General features: G+C 49.6%; 1 protein-coding gene across 1 annotated transcript in view; it reads left to right on the top strand.

The window, feature by feature from the left end:
- LOC120991958 (receptor-type tyrosine-protein phosphatase kappa-like) overlaps nucleotides 1-20,905 on the top strand; it is a 307,712-nt gene that overhangs the window by 270,810 nt on the left and 15,997 nt on the right. The window contains exons 26-31 of the mRNA XM_040420706.1: nucleotides 28-127; nucleotides 9,450-9,529; nucleotides 9,829-9,963; nucleotides 14,028-14,156; nucleotides 14,235-14,392; nucleotides 15,176-15,311. Of these exons, the coding sequence (XP_040276640.1) occupies nucleotides 28-127; nucleotides 9,450-9,529; nucleotides 9,829-9,963; nucleotides 14,028-14,156; nucleotides 14,235-14,392; nucleotides 15,176-15,311 (738 nt within the window). The remainder of the gene's footprint in view (nucleotides 1-27; nucleotides 128-9,449; nucleotides 9,530-9,828; nucleotides 9,964-14,027; nucleotides 14,157-14,234; nucleotides 14,393-15,175; nucleotides 15,312-20,905) is intronic.

The following is a 20,905-nucleotide window of genomic DNA, read 5'->3' as shown; positions in this document are numbered from 1 at the left end:
GTGCTCATGGGAGTGTTGGTTTTTCAGGCTTTGGAGGAAATAACGGAATTATATCAGATTTATCCGTGTGAAGAAGCGAAGAAACCAGAAAATCTGAGGAAGAACCGGAACTCCAGGATACTGCCAGGTACAATCCGGGGGCGGACCACATCTCCACCGCCATATATAGGAGTCTGACACCCCAACTGTGTGGGGGGGGGGGACTGACACCCATATCTGTATGCGGGAAGACTGACACCCCTGTCTATGTGCGGGAGGACTGACGTCACTGTTTATGTGCGGGAGGACTGACGTCACTGTCTATGTGCGGGAGGACTGACTCCCCTGTCTATGTGCGGGAGGACTGACTCCCCTGTCTATGTGCGGGAGGACTGACTCCCCTGTCTATGTGCGGGAGGACTGACTCCCCTGTCTATGTGCGGGAGGACTGACATCCCTGTCTATGTGCGGGAGGACTGACATCCCTGTCTATGTGCGGGAGGACTGACATCCCTGTCTATGTGCGGGAGGACTGACATCCCTGTCTATGTGCGGGAGGACTGACATCCCTGTCTATGTGCGGGAGGACTGACACCCCTGTCTATGTGCGGGAGGACTGACTCCCCTGTCTATGTGCGGGAGGACTGACTCCCCTGTCTATGTGCGGGAGGACTGACTCCCCTGTCTATGTGCGGGAGGACTGACATCCCTGTCTATGTGCGGGAGGACTGACATCCCTGTCTATGTGCGGGAGGACTGACATCCCTGTCTATGTGCGGGAGGACTGACATCCCTGTCTATGTGCGGGAGGACTGACATCCCTGTCTATGTGCGGGAGGACTGACATCCCTGTCTATGTGCGGGAGGACTGACATCCCTGTCTATGTGCGGGAGGACTGACACCCCTGTCTATGTGCGGGAGGACTGACACCCCTGTCTATGTGCGGGAGGACTGACCACCATATCTGTATGCGGGAAGACTGACACCCCTGTCTATGTGCGGCATGACTGACACCCCTGTCTATGTGCGGGAGGACTGACACCTCTGTCTATGTGCGGGAGGACTGACGTCACTGTCTATGTGTGGGAGGACTGACTCCCCTGTCTATGTGCGGGAGGACTGACACCCTGGTCTATGTGCGGGAGGACTGACACCCCTGTCTATGTGCGGAAGGACTGACACCCCTGTCTATGTGCAGGACGACTGACACCCCTGTCTATGTGCGGAAGGACTGACTCCCCTGTCTATGTGCAGGTCGACTGACCCCCATATCTGTATGCGGGAAGACTGACACCCCTGTCTATGTGCGGGAGGACTGATACCTCTGTCTATGTGCGGCATGACTGACACCCCTGTCTATGTGTGGGAAGACTGACTCCCCTGTCTATGTGCAGGACAACTGACACCCCTGTCTATGTGCAGGAGGACTGACACCCATATCTGTGTGAGGGAAGACTGACGTCACTGTCTATGTGCGGGAGGACTGACACCTGTGGTGAAACCAACCTCGCCACTGGGTTTTGGAGGGGCCTGGTTGCTGGCCTCTTGCCTCAGGATTATGGGCCATATACTAACTTTTAAACCCCTGAACCTATTCAAGTGAATTTTGGATAGGTTTGTCCCCAAGTTATACTGTTTAAATTGATGTAAGTTATATGTATGGCCAATGTAAACTCACAAAGTTGTAATAATTTATAATAAGTGTAACTTGTCAGCTTGGGAGGAATATGCTGGGTGTGTTTCTATTGTGCCATTGTGTGTTTAAATGGGGATGTCTGTCCTGTTGTCTGCACATGTGTATTGGTGATTTCTCTTTGTCCTGAGAGATAATTGGATTGCCCCTCGGTTGTCTCCGGGACAGAGGGGAGGAAACCATGATGCATTGTGGGGATATGTTGTATCATTGTATGTGTTGTAAATTACTGATTGGTTATATTTCAAACCCCTGTGGGCAGTACTATGTTTGTGGTTTATGAATAAAAGAGGCTGTACATGAAGTACAGTCAGACCACTGCTTGACCCTCAACACAGAGCCTTGTCTCGTTATTGGGGGGATCCGCTGTATGCTGTTAGAGACTGATTGCCAGGAGTGTAAGCTGATTCCTGTTCGTCTGCTAGCAGCTATTCGTGAGGTTCCAGTTTGGAGTGCTATTTTGTATCCAGTTCGGGAATTTGGTGTTCTGCAGTAGCTGTACCTGTCTCTCAGAAATGGGCATATCGCCTAAATGGATTTTAACCGCTTGTCTGCTGAAACGTGCCGTTACATTGGTGGCAAGCAGCGGGATCGTTCCTACAGCCAGAAGGACAGCTACAGGAGACACCATTTCTTTGGATTTTACAACTTAAGGGCAATGCATGTCTCAGTACAGCGACCCTAAAAGCACCAGGATGGAACCAGCAGTACAGATACTCTGTGGAGGAATTTGACCGTATGATGTGGTTGCGGCTGAACTTCTTCGGACCCAATCCAGCTGAGAAATACGTGAAGTTCGTGAGGAGTCTAGTGTTCAAGACCCTACTATACCGGGCAGAAGGTGACGGTCAGCTGCCACGTTGGGTGGACCTCCATCGGAAGTTACAGTTGCGGGACAGAGGGAGCTCAGTCTCCTCTCCCCAGCGGCAGAGTGTCCAGCAGGGAATTGGGAGCCCAGTCTCCATTCCCCAGCGGCAGTGTGAATTGCAGGGAATTGGGAGCCCAGTCTCCATTCCCCAGCGGCAGTGTGAAGTGCAGGGAGAGGAGAGCAGCGTCCTCCCTCCCCAGAGGCAGGCTGAGTTACAGGGGGCAGAGGTAGTTGTTCCTGCCCCCCAGCAGCAGAGTGATATGCCGGGAAGGCAGTGTGAAATGCAGGGAGAGGAGAGCAGCGTCCTCCCTCCCCAGCGGCAGGCTGAGTTACAGGGGGCAGAGGTAGTTGTTCCTGCCCCCCAGCAGCAGAGTGATATGCCGGGAAGGCAGTGTGAAATGCAGGGAGAGGAGAGCAGCGTCCTCCCTCCCCAGCGGCAGGCTGAGTTAAAGGGGGCAGAGGTAGTTGTTCCTGCCCCCCAGCAGCAGAGTGATTTTTTGGGAATTGGGAGCCCAGTCTCCATTCCCCAGCGGCAGAGTGTCCAGCAGGGAATAGAGAGCCCAGTCTCCTTTCCCCAGCAGCAGGACACTGCATTGGGAGCGGAGACGGTTGGTCGCCCTCCCCAGCGGCTGGAAGTATGTATGGGAGAGGAGCTCGTTACCTCCTCTCCCCAGCGGCAGCTTAACGCACCAGGGGGAGACAGTAAGCCCCACAACAGTGCAGATGGGACCGTGGTCTCTGCACTTACAGCACAGGGGGTAGAGACAGTCGGTCTCCCCCTCCAACAACCAGACTCTAAGCCAGGGAGCAACACAGAGACCGGGAGTACCAGCTTCCAACATAACCTTGGTGGACTCACTGGACAGAGACAGGCTACCAAGTGCAACAGGTCCAGTATTGGGTTGTGGGTGGGCTGCCAGACCAACTCAGGTACCGACCGGCGTGAGGTCAGGTATCTGGTTAGTCTTCCCTGGGGGGGGGATGTGTGGCGAAACCAACCTCGCCACTGGGTTTTGGAGGGGCCTGGCTGCTGGCCTCTTGCCTCAGGATTATGGGCCATATACTAACTTTTAAACCCCTGAACCTATTCAAGTGAATTTTGGATAGGTTTGTCCCCAAGTTATACTGTTTAAATTGATGTAAGTTATATGTATGGCCAATGTAAACTCACAAAGTTGTAACAATTTATAATAAGTGTAACTTGTCAGCTTGGGAGGAATATGCTGGGTGTGTTTCTATTGTGCCATTGTCTCATTGTGTGTTTAAATGGTGATGTCTGTCCTGCTGTCTGCACATGTGTATTGGTGATTTCTCTTTGTCCTGAGAGATAATTGGATTGCCCCTCGGTTGTCTCCGGGACAGAGGGGAGGATACCATGATGCATTGTGGGGATATGTTGTATCATTGTATGTGTTGTAAATTACTGATTGGTTATACAGGGAGTGCAGAATTATTAGGCAAGTTGTATTTTTGAGGATTAATTTTATTATTGAACAACAACCATGTTCTCAATGAACCCAAAAAACTCATTAATATCAAAGCTGAATATTTTTGGAAGTAGTTTTTAGTTTGTTTTTAGTTTTAGCTATTTTAGGGGGATATCTGTGTGTGCAGGTGACTATTACTGTGCATAATTATTAGGCAACTTAACAAAAAACAAATATATACCCATTTCAATTATTTATTTTTACCAGTGAAACCAATATAACATCTCAACATTCACAAATATACATTTCTGACATTCAAAAACAAAACAAAAACAAATCAGTGACCAATATAGCCACCTTTCTTTGCAAGGACACTCAAAAGCCTGCCATCCATGGATTCTGTCAGTGTTTTGATCTGTTCACCATCAACATTGCGTGCAGCAGAAACCACAGCCTCCCAGACACTGTTCAGAGAGGCTTACTGTTTTCCCTCCTTGTAAATCTCACATTTGATGATGGACCACAGGTTCTCAATGGGGTTCAGATCAGGTGAACAAGGAGGCCATGTCATTAGATTTTCTTCTTTTATACCCTTTCTTGCCAGCCACGCTGTGGAGTACTTGGACGCGTGTGATGGAGCATTGTCCTGCATGAAAATCATGTTTTTCTTGAAGGATGCACACTTCTTCCTGTACCACTGCTTGAAGAAGATGTCTTCCAGAAACTGGCAGTAGGACTGGGAGTTGAGCTTGACTCCATCCTCAACCCGAAAAGGCCCCACAAGGTCATCTTTGATGATACCAGCCCAAACCAGTACTCCACCTCCACCTTGCTGGCGTCTGAGTCGGACTGGAGCTCTCTGCCCTTTACCAATCCAGCCACGGGCCCATCCATCTGGCCCATCAAGACTCACTCTCATTTCATCAGTCCATAAAACCTTAGAAAAATCAGTCTTGAGATATTTCTTGGCCCAGTCTTGACGTTTCAGCTTGTGTGTCTTGTTCAGTGGTGGTCGTCTTTCAGCCTTTCTTACCTTGGCCATGTCTGAGTATTGCACACCTTGTGCTTTTGGGCACTCCAGTGATGTTGCAGCTCTGAAATATGGCCAAACTGGTGGCAAGTGGCATCTTGGCAGCTGCAAGCTTGACTTTTTTGCGCCTTGGTTTTTCCACACACTTCTTGCGACCCTGTTGACTATTTTGAATGAAACGCTTGATTGTTCGATGATCACGCTTCAGAAGCTTTGCAATTTTAAGAGTGCTGCATCCCTCTGCAAGATATCTCACTATTTTTGACTTTTCTGAGCCTGTCAAGTCCTTCTTTTGACCCATTTTGCCAAAGGAAAGGAAGTTGCCTAATAATTATGCACACCTGATATAGGGTGTTGATGTCATTAGACCACACCCCTTCTCATTACAGAGATGCACATCACCTAATATGCTTAATTGGTAGTAGGCTTTCGAGCCTATACAGCTTGGAGTAAGACAACATGCATAAAGAGGATGATGTGGTCAAAATACTCATTTGCCTAATAATTCTGCACTCCCTGTATTTCAAACCCCTGTGGGAAGTACTATGTTTGTGGTTTATGAATAAAAGAGGCTGTACGTGAAGTACAGTCAGACCACTGCTTGACCCTCAACACGGAGCCTTGTCTCGTTATTGGGGGGATCCGCTGTATGCTGTTAGGGACTGATTGCCAGGAGTGTAAGCTGATTCCTGTTCGTCTGCTAGCAGCTATTCGTGAGGTTCCAGTTTGGAGTGCTATTTTGTATCCAGTTCGGGAGTTGGTGTTCTGCAGTAGCTGTGCCTGTCTCTCAGAAAGGGGCTTATCGCCTAAACGGATTTTAACCCCTTGTCTGCTGAAACGGTCCGTTACAACACCCATATCTGTGTGAGGGAAGACTGACACCCCTGTCTATGTGCGGGAGGACTGACACCTCTGTCTATGTGCGGGAGGACTGACACCCCTGTCTATGTGCGGGAGGACTGACTCCCCTGTCTATGTGCAGGACGACTGACATCCCTGTCTATGTGCGGGAGGACTGACATCCCTGTCTATCCCTGTCTATGTGCGGGAGGACTGACATCCCTGTCTATCCCTGTCTATGTGCGGGAGGACTGACATCCCTGTCTATGTGCGGGAGGACTGACTCCCCTGTCTATGTGCAGGACGACTGACTCCCCTGTCTATGTGAGGGAGGACTGACACCCCTGTCTATGTGCAGGACGACTGACACCCCTGTCTATGTGCGGGAGGACTGACTCCCCTGTCTATGTGCGGGAGGACTGACTCCCCTGTCTATGTGCAGGACGACTGACGTCACTGTCTATGTGCGGGAGGACTGACGTCACTGTCTATGTGCGGGAGGACTGACACCCCTGTCTATGTGTGGGAGGACTGACACCCCTGTGTATGTGCGGGAGGACTGACTCCCCTGTCTATGTGTGGGAGGACTGACACCCCTGTGTATGTGCGGGGGGACTTACATCCCTGTCTATGTGCAGGAGGACTGACTCCCCTGTCTATGTGCAGGAGGACTGACTCCCCTGTCTATATGTGGGAGGACTGACTTCCCTGTCTAGCCCTGTCTATGAGCGGGAGGACTGACATCCCTGTCTATGAGCGGGAGGACTGACGTCCCTGTCTATGTGCGGGAGGACTGACTCCCCTGTCTATGTGCGGGAGGACTGACATCCCCTGTCTATGTGCAGGATGACTGACACCTCTGTCTATGTGCGGGAGGACTGACTCCCCTGTCTATATGTGGGAGGACTGACACCCCTGTGTATGTGCGGGAGGACTGACACCCTGGTCTATGTGCGGGAGGACTGACATCCCTGTCTATGTGAGGGAGGACTGACTCCCCTGTCTATGTGCGGGAGGACTGACATCCCCTGTCTATGTGCGGGAGGACTGACATCCCCTGTCTATGTGCGGGAGGACTGACATCCCCTGTCTATGTGCGGGGGGACTGACATCCCCTGTCTATGTGCGGGGGGACTGACATCCCCTGTCTATGTGCGGGGGGACTGACACCCCTGTGTATGTGCGGGAGGACTGACATCCCTGTCTATGAGCGGGAGGACTGACGTCCCTGTCTATGTGCGGGAGGACTGACTCCCCTGTCTATGTGCGGGAGGATTGACTCCCCTGTCTATGTGCGGGAGGACTGACATCCCCTGTCTATATGTGGGAGGACTGACACCTCTGTCTATGTGCGGGAGGACTGACACCCTGGTCTATGTGCGGGAGGACTGACTCCCCTGTCTATGTGCGGGAGGACTGACATCCCCTGTCTATGTGCGGGAGGACTGACATCCCCTGTCTATGTGCGGGAGGACTGACATCCCCTGTCTATGTGCGGGGGGACTGACATCCCCTGTCTATGTGCGGGGGGACTGACATCCCCTGTCTATGTGCGGGGGGACTGACATCCCTGTCTATGTGCAGGACGACTGACATCCCTGTCTATGTGCGGGAGGACTGACATCCCTGTCTATCCCTGTCTATGTGCGGGAGGACTGACATCCCCTGTCTATGTGCGGGGGGACTGACACCCCTGTCTATCCCTGTCTATGTGCGGGAGGACTGACATCCCCTGTGTATGTGCGGGAGGACTGACATCCCCTGTGTATGTGCGGGAGGACTGACATCCCCTGTCTATGTGCGGGAGGACTGACATCCCCTGTCTATGTGCGGGAGGACTGACATCCCCTGTCTATGTGCGGGGGGACTGACATCCCCTGTCTATGTGCGGGGGGACTGACATCCCCTGTCTATGTGCGGGGGGACTGACATCCCCTGTCTATGTGCGGGGGGACTGACGTCCCCTGTCTATGTGCGGGGGGACTGACACCCCTGTCTATCCCTGTCTATGTGCGGGAGGACTGACATCCCCTGTGTATGTGCGGGAGGACTGACATCCCCTGTGTATGTGCGGGAGGACTGACTCCCCTGTCTATGTGCGGGAGGACTGACATCCATGTCTTTGTGCGGGAGGACTGACGTCACTGTCTATGTGCGGGAGGACTGACACCCCTTTCTATGTGCGGGAGGACTGACACCCCTTTCTATGTGCGGGAGGACTGACACCCCTTTCTATGTGCGGGAGGACTGACGTCACTGTCTATGTGCGGGAGGACTGACACCCCTTTCTATGTGCGGGAGGACTGACACCCCTGTCTATGTGCGGGAGGACTGACACCCCTGTGTATGTGCGGGAGGACTGACTCCCCTGTCTATGTGCGGGAGGACTGACTCCCCTGTCTATGTGCGGGAGGACTGACATCCCCTGTCTATGTGCGGGAGGACTGACACCCCTGTCTATGTGCGGGAGGACTGACATCCCTGTCTATGTGCGGGAGGACTGACACCCCTTTCTATGTGCGGGAGGACTGACACCCTCACACCCCTGGCTTAAGTTTTGGCTGGTTAATGTCTGGATTAGTTCTTGGGGTGGTATTTAACCCATTTAGCATTTAGGGTGGTATTTGGTTTAGTCTAAGGGGTGGTTGGTGACTGATATCGCCTGGTTTAGTCTAAGGGGTGGTTGCTCCTTTGTCTCATTCTCACAACCGAAAACGACCGCCAGAAGTACAATCGGGAAATCCTTGGTGTAGTGTGCGTCGATGTGTGCGCAATTCCTCCAAAATAACATCACAGAGACGTTCTCAAGTAGGTTCCAATAATGTGCCTGCTTCCAACGGCTAGGCGAGGATTATTTATACCAGAAGATGGGAGGCGGTCTTACAATCATGACCAATGAGGAGACAGGTGATTGGCTGGAAGGCGGTCTTACAATCCTGACCAATGAGGAGACAGGTTATGGTATGAAGTGATTGGCTGGCGAAGATGTGAATGATCGCGCAAACTTATGTTCGCGCGTTCGCACACATATTCGCGCCTTTTCCGTTGCCGCGCTTATCCTCGTGGATGAAGAAACCTTTGTTCGACAGTCCCCGTCCCTCCCGCCTCAGCCGGCGCCATGACACTGGTATCCTGCAGTAATACCAGGCCGGGCACAAATCAGCTACAGGTCGGGACGACCAGACCATCGTACGAAAGTCTTTGCGCAGATGTGAATGCGAACGAATCTGCGCATCTCCATAGGATAGATGTCGACCATACGGCGAACAATATTTTTTCCACAACAGTGACCAGTTTGCTTTTTGGGTGTTGCGTGTTTGGTTTTTGTTTTGGGGTATACTATCTTAATTTTTAGGGTGGTTTTTAGATGGTTTTTGTGGTGATATTTGCACAGATTTGTTTCAGTGGTTTTTTTGTGGTATTTGGATGGTTTATTTGTTGTGGTGGTATCTGAACAGTTTGGTGTTTGGGTGGTTTTTGGATGTTTTATTTTTTTGGGTGGTTTTTGGACTATTTTGTTGTTTTCTTTGTGTTTTTTGTGATTCTTCAGTGAGGTGAAGGATGAGGACTGGTAAAGACTGACTTCTCCTGTGTCTCTCTTCTCTCCCTAGATGACCACTCTCGTCCCATTCTGCTGTCATCGTTGACAAGAGATAGCACCCCCGGGTACATCAACGCTGTTTTTGTAAATGTAAGGAGGATGCTTCTAGAATATGTACCCCACCATAAAATTAACCTACATGTCAAACTTCTGCTGCGGTAGATATGACATACAGGAGTCCATGGACTGTGGCCCCAACAAGAACAAAGGACCCCAACCTCTGTGACAGAGGACTTTCCCTGGAGCCCTGTTCTGTCACATGGCTGCAGTGAATGAAGCAATGTGTCTGACACCCTGACCTCCTCCAGGGATCAATGGGCCCCAGCTCCTGGACCCCCACATGATAGGTCTCGGGGTCACCTCACTACTAAGCCTCTCCTTTATTTCAGTCTAACTGTCTCGACGATGTCATGATTGCCACCCAACTGCCCATGGAGGAGACTCTGAAGGATTTCTGGTCCCTGGTCTGGGACTACAAGTGTACGTCGGTGGTGATGATGCACCGGGCCCGGGACCTGCAGCAGGTCAGTAAGAACTTACCAGGCCCGGCCCTACCCCCAACCATCTGGAAGTTCAGGTTCATTGTTCTCTAAGACACAATTCTGTAACTTTCTATGAGAAAAGGAAATTAAATGTTCAAGACCCCAGTATACAAGACCCCAGTATACAAGACCCCAGTATACGAGCCCCCAGTATACAAGACCCCAGTATACAAGACCCCAGTATACAAGACCCCAGTATACGAGCCCCCAGTATACAAGACCCCAGTATACAAGACCCCAGTATACAAGACCCCAGTATACAAGACCCCAGTATACAAGACCCCAGTATACGAGCCCCCAGTATACAAGACCCCAGTATACAAGACCCCAGTATACAAGACCCCAGTATACGAGCCCCCAGTATACAAGACCCCAGTATACAAGACCCCAGTATACAAGACCCCAGTATACGAGCCCCCAGTATACGAGCCCCCAGTATACGAGCCCCCAGTATACGAGCCCCCAGTATACGAGACCCCAGTATACGAGACCCCAGTATACGAGACCTTAGTATACAAGACCCCAGTATACAAGACCCCAGTATACAAGACCCCAGTATACGAGACCCCAGTATACGAGCCCCCAGTATACGAGCCCCCAGTATACGAGCCCCCAGTATACGAGACCCCAGTATATGAGCCCCCAGTATACAAGCCCCCAGTATACAAGCACCCAGTATACAAGACCTTAGTATACAAGACCCCAGTATACAAGACCCCAGTATACAAGCCCCCAGTATACGAGCCCCCAGTATACAAGACCCCAGTATACGAGCCCCCAGTATACGAGCCCCCAGTATACAAGACCCCAGTATACAAGACCCCTGTTTGCACACATTTTGCGACTTTTTATGCCTGCCTCTTTTGTAAAATGATGCAATAACAGACCATCCGGACAGGAGAGATATGTGCAGTGCTGAGCTCACAGAGCATTGTTCACACTGACACATTGTAACAGACCCTCTGGACAGGAGAGATATGTGCAGTGCTGAGCTCACAGAGCATTGTTCAGACTGACACATTGTAACAGACCCTCTGGACAGGAGAGACATGTGCAGTGCTGAGCTCACAGAGCATTGTTCACACTGACACATTGTAACAGACCCTCTGGACTTGAGAGATATGTGCAGTGCTGAGCTCACAGAGCGCTGTTCACACTGACACATTGTAACAGACCCTCTGGACAGGAGAGATATGTGCAGTGCTGAGCTCACAGAGCGCTGTTCACACTGACACATTGTAACAGACCCTCTGGACAGGAGAGATATGTGCAGTGCTGAGCTCACAGAGCGCTGTTCACACTGACACATTGTAACAGACCCTCTGGACAGGAGAGATATGTGCAGTGCTGAGCTCACAGAGCGCTGTTCACACTGACACATTGTAACAGACCCTCTGGACAGGAGAGATATGTGCAGTGCTGAGCTCACAGAGCATTGTTCACACTGACACATTGTAACAGACCCTCCGGACAGGAGAGATATGTGCAGTGCTGAGCTCACAGAGCGCTGTTCACACTGACACATTGTAACAGACCATCCGGACAGGAGAGATATGTGCAGTGCTAAGCTCACAGAGCGCTGTTCAGACTGACACATTGTAACCGACCCTCTGGACAGGAGAGATATGTGCAGTGCTGAGCTCACAGAGCATTGTTCAGACTGACACATTGTAACAGACCCTCTGGACAGGAGAGATATGTGCAGTGCTGAGCTCACAGAGCATTGTTCAGACTGACACATTGTAACAGACCCTCTGGACAGGAGAGATATGTGCAGTGCTGAGCTCACAGAGCATTGTTCAGACTGACACATTGTAACAGACCCTCCGGACAGGAGAGATATGTGCAGTGCTGAGCTCACAGAGCGCTGTTCACACTGACACATTGTAACAGACCCTCCGGACAGGAGAGAGATGTGCAGTGCTGAGCTCACAGAGCGCTGTTCACTCTGACACATTGTAACAGACCCTCTGGACAGGAGAGATATGTGCAGTGCTGAGCTCACAGAGCGCTGTTCACACTGACACATTGTAACAGACCCTCCGGACAGGAGAGAGATATGTGCAGTGCTGAGCTCACAGAGCATTGTTCACACTGACACATTGTAACAGACCCTCTGGACAGGAGAGATATGTGCAGTGCTGAGCTCACAGAGCATTGTTCACACTGACACATTGTAACAGACCCTCCGGACAGGAGAGATATGTGCAGTGCTGAGCTCACAGAGCGCTGTTCACTCTGACACATTGTAACAGACCCTCCGGACAGGAGAGATATGTGCAGTGCTGAGCTCACAGAGCGCTGTTCACACTGACACATTGTAACAGACCCTCTGGACAGGAGAGATATGTGCAGTGCTGAGCTCACAGAGCATTGTTCAGACTGACACATTGTAACAGACCCTCTGGACAGGAGAGATATGTGCAGTGCTGAGCTCACAGAGCATTGTTCAGACTGACACATTGTAACAGACCCTCTGGACAGGAGAGATATGTGCAGTGCTGAGCTCACAGAGCGCTGTTCACACTGACACATTGTAACAGACCCTCTGGACAGGAGAGATATGTGCAGTGCTGAGCTCACAGAGCATTGTTCAGACTGACACATTGTAACAGACCATCTGGACAGGAGAGATATGTGCAGTGCTGAGCTCACAGAGCATTGTTCACACTGACACATTGTAACAGACCCTCCGGACAGGAGAGATATGTGCAGTGCTGAGCTCACAGAGCATTGTTCACACTGACACATTGTAACAGACCCTCTGGACAGGAGAGATATGTGCAGTGCTGAGCTCACAGAGCATTGTTCACACTGACACATTGTAACAGACCCTCTGGACAGGAGAGATATGTGCAGTGCTGAGCTCACAGAGCGCTGTTCACACTGACACATTGTAACAGACCCTCCGGACAGGAGAGAGATGTGCAGTGCTGAGCTCACAGAGCATTGTTCAGACTGACACATTGTAACAGACCCTCCGGACAGGAGAGATATGTGCAGTGCTGAGCTCACAGAGCATTGTTCACACTGACACATTGTAACAGACCCTCTGGACAGGAGAGAGATATGTGCAGTGCTGAGCTCACAGAGCATTGTTCAGACTGACACATTGTAACAGACCCTCTGGACAGGAGAGATATGTGCAGTGCTGAGCTCACAGAGCGCTGTTCACACTGACACATTGTAACAGACCATCCGGACAGGAGAGATATGTGCAGTGCTGAGCTCACAGAGCGCTGTTCACACTGACACATTGTAACAGACCCTCCGGACAGGAGAGATATGTGCAGTGCTGAGCTCACAGAGCGCTGTTCACACTGACACATTGTAACAGACCCTCTGGACAGGAGAGATATGTGCAGTGCTGAGCTCACAGAGCATTGTTCACACTGACACATTGTAACAGACCCTCTGGACAGGAGAGATATGTGCAGTGCTGAGCTCACAGAGCATTGTTCAGACTGACACATTGTAACAGACCCTCCGGACAGGAGAGATATGTGCAGTGCTGAGCTCACAGAGCATTGTTCACACTGACACATTGTAACAGACCCTCTGGACAGGAGAGATATGTGCAGTGCTGAGCTCACAGAGCGCTGTTCACACTGACACATTGTAACAGACCCTCCGGACAGGAGAGATATGTGCAGTGCTGAGCTCACAGAGCATTGTTCACACTGACACATTGTAACAGACCCTCCGGACAGGAGAGATATGTGCAGTGCTGAGCTCACAGAGCGCTGTTCACACTGACACATTGTAACAGACCCTCCGGACAGGAGAGATATGTGCAGTGCTGAGCTCACAGAGCGCTGTTCACACTGACACATTGTAACAGACCCTCCGGACAGGAGAGAGATATGTGCAGTGCTGAGCTCACAGAGCGCTGTTCACACTGACACATTGTAACAGACCCTCTGGACAGGAGAGATATGTGCAGTGCTGAGCTCACAGAGCGCTGTTCACACTGACACATTGTAACAGACCCTCTGGATTCAGGGCCCCGTGTAATAATATCATCTTTTTGGACGTCTCGCCCGCAGATCGGCTTGTTGCACTTTTGGCCACATCGGGGAGAATCCAGTTATGGGGGCTTTATCGTCATGGCGACTGTCAATCAGTCAGAGAACGGCTACAGGCGGACGTCGCTGAGTGTGAGGAGGGCTGGCGAGGTGAGTGTAGACGGTCATGTGACTGATGTCCCCAGTGATTGGCTGGTTACTGTGTTCCTGGATCACATGATCTTCCAGATGTTGGACTCTGCCCTGGACGTGACGCTGTGGCAGCTGGACTCGTGGCCCCTGGAGCGGGATCTCCCTCACAATCCGTCCGCCCTCGTCACCCTGATCGGGGACGTGGAAAAACGTCAACAGCAGATGGCGGACAGCCACATCCTGGTCACCTGCAGGTCAGTGTGTGGTATATACCCCTGTGTACATTCCAAACCAGCAGGGGGCAGCACCCAGAACTGTAAGAACAGCTTTGGATGTGACTGGAGTATAGGAAATGCTGTACCAGCAGAATTGTGTCTGCAGCTTTGGATGCGAGTGGAGTATAGTACATACTGTAACACCAGAATTGTGTCTGCAGGTTTGTATGTGACTTGAGTATAGGACATGATGTAACAGCAGAAGTGTGTCTGCAGGTTTGGATGTGGCTGGAGTATTGGACATGCTGTAACACCAGAATTGTGTCTGCAGGTTTGTATGTGACTGGAGTATAGGACATGATGTAACAGCAGAAGTGTGTCTGCAGGTTTGTATGTGACTGGAGTATAGGACATGATGTAACAGCAGAAGTGTGTCTGCAGGTTTGGGTGTGACTGGAGTATAGGACATGCTGTACCAGCAGAATTGTCTGCAGGTTTGTATGTGACTGGAGTATAGGACATGATGTAACAGCAGAAGTGTGTCTGCAGGTTTGTATGTTACTGGAGTATAGGACATTATGTAACAGCAGAAGTGTGTCTGCAGGTTTGTATGTGACTGGAGTATAGGACATTATGTAACAGGAGAAGTGTGTCTGCAGGTTTGTATGTGACTGGAGTATAGGACATGATGTAACAGCAGAAGTGTGTCTGCAGGTTTGGGTGTGACTGGAGTATAGGACATGCTGTACCAGCAGAATTGTCTGCAGCTTTGGAAGTGATTGCAGACACTGATAATAACGATCCGCCTGTGTATGTCTGCAGTGACGGTGCGAGCCGCTGCGGACTGTTCTGCGCCGGCCTGTTTCTCTGTGATCAGATCCGCAGTGATGGCGTCGTAGACGTGTCCCAGGCCGTGCGGTTGCTCCGGAAAAGACGCTGCCAGTTTATCCCTAGTAAGGTAAGTGCTGTGTGGTAAGTTGTGTGCACCCCATCATGTGACCCGGCAGAGGGCGTGACACCCTGTCAGGTACGGGGACCGCCCTATCATGTGACCCGGCAGAGGGCGTGACACCCTGTCAGGTACGGGGACCGCCCTATCATGTGACCCGGCAAAGGGCGTGACACCCTGTCAGGTACGGGGACCGCCCTATCATGTGACCCGGCAGAGGGCGTGACACCCTGTCAGGTACGGGGACTGCCCTATCATGTGACCCGGCAGAGGGCGTGACCAGGTGTGACACCCTGTCAGGTACGGGGACCGCCCTATCATGTGACCCGGCAGAGGGCGTGACACCCTGTCAGGTACGGGGACTGCCCTATCATGTGACCCGGCAGGGGCGTGACCAGGTGTGACACCCTTTCAGGTATGGGGACTGCCCTATCATGTGACCCGGCAGGGGCGTGACCAGGTGTGACACCCTGTCCCCCTGGAAGGCAGGCTCGCCATAGTACTGACCCCACTAACAGCAGACACACGGTAACACAAAGCGCACTCACACATGGATAATGGCGGTTACTAAGGTTTTGTAAGTGTATGCGCAAATAAATTAGACTGAAGGTCACAGATATTTAGGATGCGGAAACGTTATACAGGAGGGGTAGTGCAGGTGCTATACTACTGGAGAAAAGCGCTTTACACACGTTATACAGGAGGTGTAGTGCAGGTGCTATACTACTGGAGAAAAGCACTTTACACACGTTATACAGGAGATGTAGTGCAGGTGCTATACTACTGGAGAAAAGCACTTTACACACAATATACAGGAGGTGTAGTGCAGGTTCTATACTACTGGAGAAAAGCTCTTTACAAACCTTATACAGGAGGTGTAGTGCAGGTGCTATACTACTGGAGAAAAGCGCTTTACACACGTTATACAGGAGGTGTAGAGCAGGTGCTATACTACTGGAGAAAAGCCCTTTACAAACCTTATACAGGAGGTGTAGTGCAGGTGCTATACTACTGGAGAAAAGCACTTTACACACGTTATACAGGAGATGTAGTGCAGGTGCTATACTACTGGAGAAAAGCGCTTTACAAACCTTATACAGGAGGTGTAGTGCAGGTGCTATACTACTGGAGAAAAGCGCTTTACACACGTTATACAGGAGGTGTAGAGCAGGTGCTATACTACTGGAGAAAAGCCCTTTACAAACCTTATACAGGAGGTGTAGTGCAGGTTCTATACTACTGGAGAAAAGCGCTTTACAAACCTTATACAGGAGGTGTAGTGCAGGTGCTATACTACTGGAGAAAAGCACTTTACACACGTTATACAGGAGGTGTAGTGCAGGTGCTATACTACTGGAGAAAAGCGCTTTACACACGTTATACAGGAGGTGTAGTGCAGGTGCTATACTACTGGAGAAAAGCGCTTTACACACGTTATACAGGAGGAATAGTGCAGGTGCTATACTACTGGAGAAAAGCGCTTTACACACGTTATACAGGAGGTGTAGAGCAGGTGCTATACTACTGGAGAAAAGCCCTTTACAAACGTTATACAGGAGGTGTAGTGCAGGTGCTATACTACTGGAGAAAAGCGCTTTACACACGTTATACAGGAGGAATAGTGCAGGTGCTATACTACTGGAGAAAAGCACTTTACAAACGTTATACAGGAGGGATAGTGCAGGTGCTATACTACTGGAGAAAAGCACTTTACAAACCTTATACAGGAGGTGTAGTGCAGGTGCTATACTACTGGAGAAAAGCGCTTTACACACGTTATACAGGAGGTGTAGTGCAGGTGCTATACTACTGGAGAAAAGCGCTTTACAAACGTTATACAGGAGGTGTAGTGCAGGTGCTATACTACTGGAGAAAAGCACTTTACAAACCTTATACAGGAGGTGTAGTGCAGGTGCTATACTACTGGAGAAAAGCGCTTTACACACGTTATACAGGAGGTGTAGAGCAGGTGCTATACTACTGGAGAAAAGCGCTTTACAAACCTTATACAGGAGGTGTAGTGCAGGTTCTATACTACTGGAGAAAAGCGCTTTACAAACCTTATACAGGAGGTGTAGTGCAGGTGCTATACTACTGGAGAAAAGCCCTTTACAAACGTTATACAGGAGGTGTAGTGCAGGTGCTATACTACTGGAGAAAAGCGCTTTACAAACCTTATACAGGAGGGATAGTGCAGGTGCTATACTACTGGAGAAAAGCGCTTTACACACGTTATACAGGAGGTGTAGTGCAGGTGCTATACTACTGGAGAAAAGCGCTTTACAAACCTTATACAGGAGGGATAGTGCAGGTGCTATACTACTGGAGAAAAGCGCTTTACACACGTTATACAGGAGGTGTAGTGCAGGTGCTATACTACTGGAGAAAAGCGCTTTACAAACCTTATACAGGAGGGATAGTGCAGGTTCTATACTACTGGAGAAAAGCACTTTACACACGTTATACAGGAGGTGTAGTGCAGGTGCTATACTACTGGAGAAAAGCACTTTACACACGTTATACAGGAGGTGTAGTGCAGGTGCTATACTACTGGAGAAAAGCGCTTTACACACGTTATACAGGAGGAATAGTGCAGGTGCTATACTACTGGAGAAAAGCGCTTTACACACGTTATACAGGAGATGTAGGGCAGGTTCTATACTACTGGAGAAAAGCGCTTTACAAACCTTATACAGGAGGTGTAGTGCAGGTGCTATACTACTGGAGAAAAGCGCTTTACACACGTTATACAGGAGGTGTAGTGCAGGTGCTATACTACTGGAGAAAAGCACTTTACACACGTTATACAGGAGATGTAGTGCAGGTTCTATACTACTGGAGAAAAGCACTTTACACACGTTATACAGGAGGTGTAGTGCAGGTGCTATACTACTGGAGAAAAGCACTTTACACACGTTATACAGGAGGTGTAGTGCAGGTGCTATACTACTGGAGAAAAGCGCTTTACACACGTTATACAGGAGATGTAGTGCAGGTGCTATACTACGGGAGAAAAGCACTTTACACACGATATACAGGAGGTGTAGTGCAGGTGCTATACTACTGGAGAAAAGCGCTTTACACACGTTATACAGGAGGTGTAGTGCAGGTGCTATACTACGGGAGAAAAGCACTTTACACACGATATACAGGAGGTGTAGTGCAGGTGCTATACTACTGGAGAAAAGCGCTTTACACACGTTATACAGGAGGTGTAGTGCAGGTTCTATACTACTGGAGAAAAGCACTTTACACACGTTATACAGGAGATGTAGTGCAGGTGCTATACTACTGGAGAAAAGCACTTTACACACGTTATACAGGAGATGTAGTGCAGGTGCTATACTACTGGAGAAAAGCACTTTACACACGTTATACAGGAGGGATAGTGCAGGTGCTATACTACTGGAGAAAAGCACTTTACACACGTTATACAGGAGGTGTAGTGCAGGTGCTATACTACTGGAGAAAAGCGCTTTACACACGTTATACAGGAGATGTAGTGCAGGTGCTATACTACGGGAGAAAAGCACTTTACACACGTTATACAGGAGGTGTAGTGCAGGTGCTATACTACTGGAGAAAAGCACTTTACACACGTTATACAGGAGATGTAGTGCAGGTGCTATACTACTGGAGAAAAGCGCTTTACACACGTTATACAGGAGGTGTAGAGCAGGTGCTATACTACTGGAGAAAAGCCCTTTACAAACCTTATACAGGAGGTGTAGTGCAGGTGCTATACTACTGGAGAAAAGCACTTTACACACGTTATACAGGAGGTGTAGTGCAGGTGCTATACTACTGGAGAAAAGCACTTTACACACGTTATACAGGAGGTGTAGTGCAGGTGCTATACTACTGGAAAAAAGCACTTTACACACGTTATACAGGAGGTGTAGTGCAGGTGCTATACTACTGGAGAAAAGCGCTTTACACACGTTATACAGGAGGTGTAGTGCAGGTGCTATACTACTTGAGAAAAGCGCTTTACAAACGTTATACAGGAGGGATAGTGCAGGTGCTATACTACTGGAGAAAAGCGCTTTACAAACCTTATACAGGAGGTGTAGTGCAGGTGCTATACTACTGGAGAAAAGCACTTTACAAATGTTATACAGGAGGTGTAGTGCAGGTGCTATACTACTGGAGAAAAGCACTTTACACACGTTATACAGGAGGTGTAGTGCAGGTTCTATACTACTGGAGAAAAGCACTTTACACACGTTATACAGGAGGTGTAGAGCAGGTGCTATACTACTTGAGAAAAGCGCTTTACAAACCTTATACAGGAGGTGTAGTGCAGGTTCTATACTACTGGAGAAAAGCGCTTTACAAACCTTATACAGGAGGTGTAGTGCAGGTGCTATACTACTGGAGAAAAGCACTTTACAAACGTTATACAGGAGGGATAGTGCAGGTGCTATACTACTGGAGAAAAGCGCTTTACAAACCTTATACAGGAGGTGTAGTGCAGGTGCTATACTACTGGAGAAAAGCACTTTACAAATGTTATACAGGAGGGATAGTGCAGGTGCTATACTACTGGAGAAAAGCGCTTTACAAACCTTATACAGGAGGGATAGTGCAGGTGCTATACTACTGGAGAAAAGCGCTTTACACACGTTATACAGGAGGTGTAGTGCAGGTGCTATACTACTGGAGAAAAGCCCTTTACAAACGTTATACAGGAGGTGTAGTGCAGGTGCTATACTACTGGAGAAAAGCCCTTTACAAACGTTATACAGGAGGTGTAGTGCAGGTGCTATACTACTGGAGAAAAGCGCTTTACACACGTTATACAGGAGATGTAGGGCAGGTTCTATACTACTGGAGAAAAGCCCTTTACAAACGTTATTCAGGAGGTGTAGTGCAGGTGCTATACTACTGGAGAAAAGCCCTTTACAAACGTTATACAGGAGGTGTAGTGCAGGTGCTATACTACTGGAGAAAAGCCCTTTACAAACCTTATACAGGAGGTGTAGTGCAGGTGCTATACTACTGGAGAAAAGCACTTTACACACGTTATACAGGAGGGATAGTGCAGGTGCTATACTACTGGAGAAAAGCACTTTACACACGTTATACAGGAGGGATAGTGCAGGTTCTATACTACTGGAGAAAAGCGCTTTACAAACCTTATACAGGAGGTGTAGTGCAGGTGCTATACTACTGGAGAAAAGCGCTTTACACACGTTATACAGGAGGTGTAGTGCAGGTGCTATACTACTGGAGAAAAGCGCTTTACAAACCTTATACAGGAGGTGTAGTGCAGGTGCTATACTACTGGAGAAAAGCGCTTTACACACGTTATATAGGAGGTGTAGTGCAGGTTCTATACTACTGGAGAAAAGCGCTTTACAAACGTTATACAGGAGGGATAGTGCAGGTGCTATACTACTGGAGAAAAGCACTTTACACACGTTATACAGGAGATGTAGTGCAGGTTCTATACTACTGGAGAAAAGCACTTTACACACGTTATACAGGAGGTGTAGTGCAGGTGCTATACTACTGGAGAAAAGCGCTTTACAAACCTTATACAGGAGGTGTAGTGCAGGTGCTATACTACTGGAGAAAAGCACTTTACACACGTTATACAG

This window comes from Bufo bufo, chromosome 2, assembly GCF_905171765.1.
Source record: "Bufo bufo chromosome 2, aBufBuf1.1, whole genome shotgun sequence".
Lineage (NCBI taxonomy): Eukaryota > Metazoa > Chordata > Amphibia > Anura > Bufonidae > Bufo > Bufo bufo.
This window is presented reverse-complemented; position numbering and strand designations above follow the sequence as displayed.